At 43.4% G+C, this 12,423-nt stretch overlaps 1 protein-coding gene across 1 annotated transcript in view; it reads left to right on the top strand.

Moving 5' to 3' along the window:
- USH2A (usherin) overlaps nt 1-12,423 on the top strand; it is a gene marked incomplete at its 5' end in the record, with an annotated part of 301,919 nt that overhangs the window by 36,023 nt on the left and 253,473 nt on the right. Inside the window, 3 exons of the mRNA XM_081124187.1 lie at nt 4,654-4,849; nt 5,861-5,991; nt 11,145-11,340. Coding sequence (XP_080980313.1) covers nt 4,654-4,849; nt 5,861-5,991; nt 11,145-11,340 — 523 coding nt within the window. The remainder of the gene's footprint in view (nt 1-4,653; nt 4,850-5,860; nt 5,992-11,144; nt 11,341-12,423) is intronic.

The raw sequence follows: 12,423 nt of genomic DNA, 5'->3' as shown, positions 1-12,423 counted from the left end.
TTGCTGTTGGAAGTTTTACTTCCACTTCCCTCCCCCCTCTGCACCCCCCCCCCATCTGTCACTGATCATAAATTATCTAGTTTGTCTACCGATGGCTTTGTGATTGGAGCCATTGGGCCACGTGGGGAAACGTGCATGGGATGAAATAGTTCCATGAGCGCAGTGGGGTATTTACGTCTGTAGAGATGACTTGTCCACCTAGCGCAGGAAAGAAATTGCGCTAAGACGGCACCATTTGAATAACAAGGGAACTGCTGCCTCCGAAGGCAGGAGGAAGCTCTGGACTGTGAGCGGAGCCTGAGGACAATGGTGATCCTTAGCGGTTTAGGTTCTCGAGGTTTCCAACCTCCTGGTCTGGCAGCTCCTGATGAGAAAGGAGCGATTTGCAGACTTTCCGAAGATCCCTAATTCATTTAGGCCCCTGGGGGACCGTGGAACAAAGGGCCTTTTTTAGCTCAGTAGGTCATACTGTAGTGATCTCTAAAAAGTAATCATTTTGTAATCTCACTGTGAAACAGATCGCTGTCTCTCTCCCTTCCTCTCTCTGAAATCAGTTTTTAAAAAAGCATTACTTTTTTTGGAGGAACAACCGTAAGTTACCTTTCTCCTGTAGTCAGGTGGATGAGACCTCTTTTTAAAAAAAAAAACAAATTATTGAATGTATTGGGATGACATTGGTTAATAAGATTTTACAGGCTTCAGGTGTACAGTTTCTATAATATATCGTCACCACCCACGTTCAGCCTCCTTCCATCACCATTTACACTCCCTGTGCCCTCTCCTACCTCCCGCCACCTGCCTTTTCCCTCAGGTCATCACCATCCTGTAGTCTGGGTCTATGAGTTGTTGTTTTGGGCTTAATCCCTTCACTTTTTCACCCAGCCCTTCCCCCCTCCCCTCTGACAGCTGCCAGTCTGTTCTCAGCACCTATGAGTCTGTTTCTATTTTGTTTGTGAGTTTATTTTGTTCATTAGATTCCATATGTAAGTGAAATGATATGGTCCCTGCCTTTCTCTGACTGGCTGGTTTTATTGGTGATGGCGCAGATGGACCTGGAGAGTGTTCTGCTAAAGTTTCATTAATTTTGTAATCAAATAATAGACTACAAAGCATTCCTTCCCTTTTGCAGTCTTTGTAAACTATGAAAATGATAATAACATAGCATCATGCTTAAGATCAAAAGCAAAGATATGTCACCGCGTCATTTAGGTCTGTACGCATTAAGTCAAATTTCATAACAAATTTAGTCTGTCATCCCTCAAAATCCTTGCTTCTGTATATTAATCTCATTGTTTGAATTTTTTTATCTTTTAAAAATCATACTCTGTTTACTGGTAATGCATAAACCCTCAGCCTACATTTTGCCCCAAGAGAAAATTATTTTCTCCGTAGTATCTTACTGATCTGTATATACTTTAAAACAAACATTTTGATTTTCTTAGTTTTCTTAGTGAAATGCTACATACAAATGATGCCATTGATGTATAGTTTTCTTATAACCACCCTTGCAGTTCTATTTTATTTGCCCTCGGCTTTTAACACGTTAGTAATAAATGTACACCGTAGAAAAACTAAAGTCATAAAAAGTCAAAGTCATCTGTAACTCCAGCACCCGTAGGTAATCTCGGCAAACACTCTTTAGTTAATATCCTTTCAGATCTTTTATTATTGTTATTCTACGTAAATCTATACCATCTCTATCTTAAAGTTGTAGCTCCATCTCCGTATCCGTAGATGAATCTACCTTTATCTGGAAAACAGGATTACACTCTACATATCGATTTCACTTGGTTTTTAAATTCCAGCTACATTATGGATATCTCTACATTTATATTAACATACATTTGTATGATATTCAAACCGTTCCCTTTGGGGCATTCAACTTGTACTGTTATAAAAAATCTTAGATGTCAACAAACTAGATAAACGTAGAAGAAATGGATAGATTTTTAGAAACACACAACTTATCGACTCTCTGGGCTGAGATAGCCACCTCCCTTCTCCTCTCCGCTAACACTATTAATACCTAGACCTCGCTCCTATCACTTTGAACTGAAATAATTAACTTAACTTACATGCGTCTTCTGGAAAATGAAAGTTATTGACTTTTTACACTTTTTGTGTCACCCACACAGTAGGAGCTTAATAGACACTTGCTAAGCTGTTAACAGAAAAAGTCCCATGCAATGGGGACATTAATATTCAAAGAAGTCACTGTCGAGGAAATTTAAGAGAGGGGACACAGAGGGAGCAATTACTACACGGGGTGATGTTTATGCAGAGACTTCAGAATTGGCTGTTGTTAGATGACTTGCGATAAAACAATTCCAAATAGAAAAATGAAACTCAGTTTCTAGAAGAAAAACGTCCCAGTCATTAGAATATTATCAACGATGGGTCTTAACGTGGGGGGATTGACCTCTGCAAGTTTTCTCTCGCCATCAATCATTTGTAAATCAAATTTATTTTACGTAATCAAAAGCTAGAGATTGGGCATAGGCTGGAAGTCAGATACGTTAGTTTAATTACTGGTACTTCCACTAACTGTGAAAAGTAACATGAGATGTGTACTATCTATGTGCCCGGAGCTATAGTAAGCATTTGAAATGGGTTATTTTATTGAATCTCCTAGGCTTCGGGTCATATAGTTTCCCATATCTAATTTCTGTTCCTCGATGTGCTGTCTCTGTGTTCTTAGATAATTAATTCTATCCCATTAAGCCTGTTTTTTCTCCTAAGTTACATGGGGGTAATAATACCTGGCTCGCAGGGTTATTGTAAAGACCACGTACTTAGCAGAGTGTCTGTCCCTTGCTGAACCCTCAGAAGACATCGCCGCCTACTTATTACTAGATTAGCGACTGGGTAATAAAGAGGTTCATATGAACAACGTCACTCAGCAGCAGATCCCCGAGGCCACTTCACCTCTGCAAAGCTCAGTCTCTTCACCTCTAAAAGGAAAACAACTTAATCCAGGGTCTTAATTATTATTTTTTTGACTCTAAATAATCTAAAGATAGGTGATAACATGTCAATAATGCCCAACAGAAAGCCTGGCACATAATCCACGTTCCAAATCTGGAAATTACAAGGTCGGGGAGAGGGACTGGGGGAGGGGGGAGCCCAACACAGGTGTTGGCCTTCAGTTCAAGGGACACCGGCAGTTTATCAGGCTGCTCCCATGCAATCTATTATTTATAACCATTAATAACCAATTCTGCGATCATAGCGCACGGGTCCAGGGTCTGATCTAGAGGATACGGCCGATAGAGTGGAGCAAGGAGCCGTTTGTGATCAAAGTTCATTTCTGGTTAATTTTGATCCAATGTCGCTACAGCTGCCGAGGCGGAGGCCCTAGCCAACACTTACTTCCTGGGGGCCATCAGGTGTCATTAGGATGCACGTCTTGTAGCCCCAAGTTGGGGGACAGATAGGTTCCAGTTGGGCAAATGGGAGACAAGAGGCAGACTCACTCCCTGACTTCCTGGCTGTGAGGGAGAAACACGGGCTCATCAGATTCTCTCCCCCGGGCCCATTAGCCATGCAATTAATCTCATTCCCGATTTTTATAAAAGTCCTGTTCCATGGCAAAACTTGGGCCAAATGCAAAATTTTGCCCAAAGCCTATTTTTTTTTTTTTTTTTTTTACTGCATTTCCAAGTATTCTTATTGATGCCCTTGCTCATCAGAGGGTGCTATGATGCTGGTTTTGTATTTCGAGTTACACTTTCCTGCATGAAAGTTGGTGGGAGTGATGACATGGAAACCGCGGTCCTGTCACACCGATTACAGATGCAGTTTGTCTTCTGCGAAGCAACTGCTGGCTGTTTGCGTTTGGGACGGCGCCTACCTGAGCCGGAGGCGCGGACCCAGCCAAAGCTTGCCTTTGATATTTGCGGGAAGACAACATTTTTGTTCGCTTTATGCTTGTGATCGAAAAAAGTGAAAACTCTTTTAAGATGTTATCCTTATTGGGACCCCAAAAGCCGTTATAAAAGAGACATGGCAAGCCCAGCCGGGGTGGCTCAGCGGTTGAGCATCGACCTAGGATCCAGGAGATCATGGTTCATTCGATTCCCAGTCAGGGCACAGGCCTGGGCTGTGGGCTCGATCCCTAGTCGGGGGCCTGCAGGAGGCAGCCGATCCATGACCCTCTCATCACTGATGTTTCTCTCTCTCTCCCCCTCTCCTTTCTGGACTAAATACTGTATCAATGCTCCAAAGACAAAGTCCTGACTTTTGTTTTTAAACATATCTTTATTGATTTCAGAGAGAGGAAGGGAGAGGGAGAGATGGAAACATCAATGATGAGAGTCATTGCCTCTTGCATGCCCCCTGCTGGGGATCGAGCCCCCTACCCTGGCCTGTGCCCTGACCGGGAATCCAACGAACCGTAATCTCCCGGATCCTAGGCCAATGCTCAACCGCTGAGCCACACTGGCCGGGCAAGTCCTGACTTTTTAAATTTCTACAATAGAAGAGAAATTCGCCACTGACATCATGGAGTGGTTTGGGAACTACCAAGCGGTGAGAACAGTTGCTGGCTTTTAACTGTGATGATATTCTGTCTAGTCAAAGGGCCCGATGTGTAAATTAAAAAAATAGCCACGGCCGCGTGTGGCCTTGCTGTTCTGAGATGACCTGTCGTTCCAGTGTGAGCGTTGCCTGCCCCTCTACAACGACAAGCCCTTCCGCCCGGGCGACCCAGCGCACGCCTTCGCCTGCAGGCCCTGCCGGTGCAATGGCCACGCGAGAAGCTGCCACTACGACAGCTCCGTGGACCCCTCTCCCGCCGAGCACCTCGGAGGGGGCGGGGGGGTCTGCGACGGCTGCGAGCACAACACCACAGGTAACGAAACCCTTCTCAGCGCTTAGCACCGTGCTTGGGGCATGGGAATCACCCCGTCCGTATCCATGCAGTGGCAAATAAAGGGGCTATTTCTAGATTGGAGATCGAAATTTGAAAGTCATCAGCATATGTACGTGGACATAGTCTATAAATACTAAGAACCCATTTAATTTTAAGACCATAGCCAATATCCATCAGGATGTGAATTTTCACTGATTATTTTTATAGTCTTCTAATATTGGGCCAACTTGAGCGGTATTTGAGGAAGGTGCGTGTTTAAAGGGGAAGTTGATTGCCTTGTTATATTTCAACAGTTCTATATAGTATTTATATTTACTTTAGAAACCGCCTGTAGGTTAGGGGTGTGTGTGTGTGTGTGTGTATTAGTAAATTGCAAGCTATAGGAATTACCTGATATTTCTAAAATGTCAGACTATTCTAATATTTAATATGAATTTATTTGTTATGCCTAAATATAATAAATTTCTATTGATATTTGCAATGAAAAATCATAGCCATAAGCACTAACGGAAGCATTTGCATTAACTGTGATGAATTATATTAAGAGCAGTCTCTTATTTTACCAGGTTTAGTTCTGGAAAATATTTCTAGCACTACATACATAGTCTCTTCTGACTGGACCACCATCCTCCACTGTGCAGACGGAAATCCCTCATATTCCATTTAGACTAAGTGTCCGGCCCTAGAAGTCAAGTTTTAAGTTTAGAAAGAAACTCTTTTCAAATGGCCGGGCCCCTCTAAAGGCCAGCTTTTTGGAGGTGTGGCGTTTACAGCAGATGGGAGTTTAATGAAGTAAAACACAGTTTGTAACAGGTTCATTGTTTCATATGCTCCGGATCACTACATTGGCAGGTAGAGATGAAAGGTGCATTAAAACGGACGTCCCGAAAATTATAGAATCCCCTCCAAGGAATACAGTCTTTAATTCTGAATTATGCAGCCGATCTTAATGAACTGGAAGTCACCAGGCATCACCTTTCCCCGCCACAGGAAGGAACTGTGAGCTGTGTAAGGATTACTTTTTCCGGCCAGTCGGGGCCGATCCTTCAGCCGTAGACGTGTGCAAGCCCTGCGACTGTGACCCAGTTGGCACCAGGAACGGGAGCCTCCTGTGCGACCAGGTGAGTTCTCAGGAGTGAAGGTGAAGCATCACTCCCTTTTCAAAAGCTCATTGGGCCCTGGCCAGGTAGGATGCCAAGGTTGTGGGTTTGATCCCCGGTCAGGGCACACTCGTTAGAAGGATAGACCATGAGAAGCATTAATGCGTGTGTGGAGGTGACTGGTATCCCCAGAGCCAGCTGGGGGAGTATAAAATGTGTACCCACTTTTACAGGCAGAAAACAGTCCTGCGTTCAACAGCTACCATATGACTCAGTTCTTTCACTTCTAGGTATATATGTAGATGAAATGAAAATATATATCTTCACACCACCTTACTCCTGAACACCCATAGCTCCTTTATTCGTAATAGTCAAAATGCAGAAGAACCCCGTGTCAGCCAGCTGAGGAGTGGATAAATGAAATGTAGCCTATCCACCCGATGGAGTATTATCCAACAGTGAGGAAAAAAAGGAAATAATAGCATATTTGAACGTGTACTTTGGTGTCAGGAGTGGGAGTAGGGGAAGGGAACAGAGAAAGCTTTTCTTAGATGCCTCTATATGTCCATATTTTCTATGTGCAAAATTAATAGTTTGAAAATGGGTAAAACAAGACATACTTTAAAATGTTAACATTTTTTCCATTGATTTAAAAACATTTTAAACCATTTTTTAATTGCTCTTTTGGTCGTTTTTATAGCAGAAATAAATAGGATTTTCATGAACTCCGATATGTAGCCAGAGAGAGCTACAAATAGGAATCTGAATGCAGATGAAATGACAGAGGCGTTTCACGAATTTAACGCCTCCACGTTGTTCATCTCAAAATCACATTCACGTTCTACCTTAATTTTTATTATCTTCTCACGCTCCAAGTGCAGACACAGAGTGTATGACACCAAGATTATTATTACAGGTGAAAACACAGTGTCAAGTCCACCTTGCCTAAATAATCCTACAAAAGGCCTCTAAAGATGTTTATTTGTTGTTTTCGGCGGGATCACAACACATGCTGAAAAAGGCGTCAACGCTGTCAGCATTACAATCTGTAAAATTGAACTCAAGGACATTTCTAAAATTCACTCAATCACAGTCCTTAATAATATTAGGGAGCACACAAGAATATCAGGCAGTTGCTCCAGCCTCATTTTGCTATAATAACTTAGGATCCGAGCCAGCCCCAAATGGCCCGAGCGAGTGTGTCGTGCTCTCCGGGTTCTGGAAGGGAGCTTCCGCTGGGCAGTTGTCACTTGACCCTCAGTCCAATCCCATAAGATATGGCGCGTTCGCCTTTTTCTTGCGTTAGAAGTGCTGTAATGTTTCCTCCCGCCAATGCCAGGATCTTGAGGCTGGCGTGAAGTAATGCTCTGAGTCACTACAGCCTAAAAATACGGATGCCAAAGTCAAGACACATAGAGCATCTAAAGCACAAAAATAATGTTACTATTAGTAGGAGAGTAGAAAATAGAGCAGAGTTATTATTATTGAGGAGTCCTTCATATAGAGTCCTTTGTCCCTAGGGCTACCATGGATGAGTTTGGGGGCATCCAGATAGACCTTTAATTTTTATTTTATTTTATTGTTGATGCTATTACGGATGTCCCACATCTTTTCTGCCACTGGCCTCCCTCCACCCAGACGCCCTCCCCACCTCAGGCCTTCACCAAGTTATTGTCTGTGTCCATGGGCTCTGCATCTATGCATACATGTTCTTTGGTTAATCTAAATTTTATGTAAGAGTGTTTCCATGTATTTACTCGTTTATTTGTTTATGTATCTCAGAGGGGAGGGCTTTGAGTGCCTTCATCAGACCTATCTAAAAATCAAATGGTTTTCTAAGTTTTACACACCACTGAGCCTCTGTTACATCACAGTGGAATTGTACCCTAAGCTGTGTCCTCAAAATTAGAGGGTTTAATCTAAGCCACTTCCTTTAAAAAAAAAAAAAAGGAAAGAAAAAACAATAAGGGAACCTGAAAGTTGGCTGAACACTGAAAATATAGTTGTAATTATGTAAAAGAAAGAAGAATGGTTGATTGCAGTGCTCAATAAAACATCAATAGACTGCTGCAGCGGAGCCAGAACAGAGAGGAATGGTTAGGAGGCATTAAAAAATAGATTAATAAGGCTGAAGACCAGGGCTTGAAATGAATTAGGGGAAATGGAAAAGCATCAGTGAAGGCAGGAGTCCCAGGTCGGGCCCATAAGGAATTAGGACCCTACTCATGAAAATTGATTGTTCCGCCACAGTGATAATTTTTGAGAAAATACATTAGAAAATGGAGCAGAATACACTTCCTCTGCATAATGCCCTGTTCCCTGCAGTTCACCCAAGCTTGTTCATCTGCTCAAAACTGAGTATTTGTCATCAGTTACTGCAACATGTCCAGAAGTCGCCATGTGAATTTTTGCAGAAAATACATCGCCTCACCTTTTGTGTTAGCCAGATATTAGAGCGTAGAGATGGAAACAGTGTACAGGTTCCTTTGGCCTGCGAGGGGCTCGACCCTGAATAGTGTGGTGCGTGCATACTGGCCAGGAGCGTGGGGATGGCGAAGGATCTGAACGGTGGGGAGTTTAGCTGCAGCTTAAAGAAAGCCGGGAAGAGTCGGGCCTAAGTCACACGGTCTCTCACTCAGAGACTTAAGGAGAGATGGGTGGTGACATTGCTCTTGGCAAGCTTGGTAATGACTGAGCCGCCTGAGACTGTAGAGGCCCAGCTGCGAAGCATAAGAACAAAGGTGCTGGTGCGTCAATTGGAAAAGAGGAAAGTGGATCCGAGCTTGACAGAAAGGCTCATACTGACAAGTTATCCAAGAACCAGGGTGGTGACAGACTCCTGGAGGTAAGGTGGGCGGAGCTGTGACCGAGCTGAGGTTCCCAGGCTCAGTCTAAGTTGAGTTCCACACGTTTGGACACATCTGGCATCTCCTTTGGCGTGAGTTCATCCCAAGGACCAGGGTATACAAACTTGGACAGGTGATAATACCTCAGGAGCTTAAGGCTAAATTCAGCAGGGATCGTAGCATTGGCAGGGACGTTAGGTAGTAACCAGATGCTGATTTAACTCATAGGTGTAAAATAATATAAGATGAGGCCCATTGCATCGCTACTAATAGTAGTCAGGATAAGTTAAACAGATGTAACAAACAGGCCCCCAAATGTCTAGTGGCCCAATCAATACTGGAGTTAATTTTCTCTTTCTATAACCCCTCCAATGCAGCTGTTTCCAGTTGCCCAGTGGTTTTCCTCCATGTGACAGTTCATCTCAGACGAACATCTTCTCTTAATAATATTTGGAATGCATATTTTCACTGGTCCAGTAAAGTAACTCTGTAGTAAGCAGGCATCCTCCTGTGTAAGTTCACAGCAACTTTAATTCTTTTTAACCCAAATCAAACAAACAAAAAGATAGTTAAACCCAAAGAGTTAACTCTCCTGAAAGCGTATTTCTATACAACAGTAACTATAGATACAGAAAATGCATTTATTCACGCTGGACGTATTCTCAGAACTCTACTGTGAGACCCTTCATTCTGATAAAGTCCGAGCATCATCTTGTTAATAAGCACTGTATTAATTCCGCAGCAAATGACAATAAAGACCACATACCGTATTGGTTGTGCCGTTCAGGTGACATTTACAAAACGCTGTGATTGAACATGGTGACATCTATTACATGCATGTCTTACGAGTTATAGCTAATGATCTCTGAGCGAAATAGACCTAAACCAGGGGGAAAAGGGGGGGGGTTGGAGAGGGGATGAAGCCATATGAAGTGATCCCCTTTGAGACGTAGCACTGTAACTGTAACCACTGCTGGGAACAGCCCGTGTGGGGAACCCCTTTATACTCCTTGCATCTTGACCACTCGGGAGACTGAGCAAGAATGTGTCCCGTCCCGTCTGAGCTTGCTCCAGAATGTTTCCTTTCTGCGTGCTCCTTAGAGATGACAGTGGGCAAGTTGGGGCGGCAGTTTCTCGGAAATGCCCTCTGGAGGGGGGGGAGCTGTAGAGACACCGCAGCCTGACAGATGACAGGCGCCCTAGGATGGCAGAGACAAGACACCTCGGGCTCCCACCAAGGAGCAGCTTCTCCTCTCGGGTGAATATTTCCCACAGCCGAGCAAGATGATAAACCAGCGGAATCACAATCACTGCGGCGGACACAAGCAGGGCCAGGTCCCTTCCTCGCCCGGCCTTCTCCAAGGCGTGGCATTTGTGTGGCAGAACCCGCCGCCCACTTGTTTGTCCATTTTTGAAGTGGAACGAGTACCTTCGAAGGTAGCCTGTTAGGTCAATGTGGCCTTTTCTCCCCGAGAGAGGCAGAGCCTAAGGAAAGACATCATCGTATCCGCCCCAGAAATAGGGAGACAGGCCCAGGGCCACATCTTGGGGCTGAGCGGGCTCCTGGCAGGGAGGCCGTGCTGCAGGGAGGCAGAAGGTCACGGTCAGACAGGCAGGCAGGTGGCACAGAAATGTGTATGTGTCTTTCCGTAGAAGCCCCAGGATTGCTGCAAATGAGCAATTTCACAAAGGCTCTTTTATTAAAAAATTGTTAAGACCAGTTTCTCTCTAGAACAGTCCTTCGGATGCTCAGTAGTATAAATACTCCAGTACTGACACGGTTCAGAAACACGATGTTTCTCTGCTACTCGGGGCTGGGTAATGATGGCAATTGGGTGGGAGCCCAGAGGTGTTGCTCACATAACGTGACCTTCCACAGCTCCCAGGGATGCTGTTGTGGTAGGAAGACCCTTCCTTACATGAAGCACCTTGTGTGTACAAGGCAAGTTTGGATGAACAGTAAAGGAGAGGAAAGAAGCAGGTCGAGTTGTAAAGACTAAATTAACTGCTGCCTCCTTTCTATTTTCGGTCTCCACCTGCCCACATTTTTATTTCTTTGCGTGGTACTCGAAGCTTAATTCCATGTTTCCCCGTTAGCCGTCTACTGCTGACTTCTGTGGGGTTTATTTTAATTCAGTTCCATATAGTCCTCCTGCCGAAGCTTCGTAGGCTTTTATGACAGGAGGGGGGAGAAATAACCATATTACCTTCTTGTCTGTTTAACATTTTAAGTTTTTTCCCCCCTCCCTCCCTGCCCTGTACCGAGTGAGCAAGTTTATCTAAAAGCAGACACGTTCATCATTCTACAAAACGTTGTCTCTTCCCCAGATGGGAGGCCAGTGTGATTGTAAGAGACGTGTTTCTGGCAGACGGTGCCATCAGTGCCACGATGGATTCTACAACCTGCAAGAGGCGGATCCTGATGGCTGTAGTCCCTGCAAATGCAATACCTCGGGGACAGTGGATGGAGATATAACCTGTCACCCAAATTCAGGCCAGTGCAAGTGCAAAGCGAATGTCACGGGTACGTGTAATGCAGGAGTTGCAGACACATCTCTATTAGCATCTGGAATCAAATCCTCGGTGTGATTTCTTCACCGAAGAGTAAAGCAGATTTCCCTGCTCAAGGCAGGCTGGAAAAGAAAAAACAATCTGAACGAAATTAACTGTCTAAAAATGATTAAATTAATAACTCTATCAAACTTCAGCCGGGAAGCTTAGTTTAATCAGCCCTTTAGAAGTTGCTTGAGTCTGCAGCCAGCTGCTCTACTTCACACGGTCCCATACTAATAAGTCATAGAGAGATATAATTTGCTTACCGCATAGATGTTTCTTTTAGAAAATTAGCACTTTTTCAGAATGTTTTATACTTAATGAGTTCTAAGCAAATGATTTCCATGCGAGTTTTCTTAATAGACCAAAATAAATGGAATTTTTTTTTTTCAAAATATTCTGGGCTACAGGGTCCTTTGTGATAAATCTTTCCATATTTTTTTTTCTATTATATTTCTTTGAACTGTCCCTATGAAATGCAAAATAAGTCAACATAATTCCACCGATCATGTGTATTGCTAGCGTTAGTTATAAAGGGCCACATAATTTTAATTTTGTAATTCAGTGCCAAGCTGGCTATAATAAACAGCTACCCTCGGTGTTATTTATCATTTTTTTATACAAGACGTGCTTTTTTGTTTGTTACTCCCACAGGTATTTTTCAGAAATTAGATTTGATTATAGCAATTTATTACATCCAACATTTTTGAGGGGAACACAGCCACATAAGGACAAAATTTATCAAGTGCCCGAAATGCGCCGTGTACATAATGCATTTGAAATTTTGATATATGAGAATATTACGAGCGGAAAGTTTCCTGATGAAGTGAGCCTTGTATTGTAACTGAACATACCTTGGTTCGTTTAGGAAGTTTAAAAAAGACCTTTGCCTTTCTATTGTCATTCAAGTCTTCTGTCGTTTTTCTAACATTGATCTGAACCTAATAATAATAAAATCATGCCTGGCAGTCATACACCCATGCACATGTGTGCATGCACACACACACACACAAATGCAGACATATATATACACATACATAAGAACATATTCTGA

Source organism: Miniopterus schreibersii, assembly GCF_964146895.1.
Source record: "Miniopterus schreibersii genome assembly, chromosome: 21".
NCBI classification, from domain to species: Eukaryota; Metazoa; Chordata; class Mammalia; order Chiroptera; family Miniopteridae; genus Miniopterus; species Miniopterus schreibersii.
Note: the sequence above shows the minus strand (reverse complement) of the source record. Positions and strands in the feature narration are given on the sequence as shown.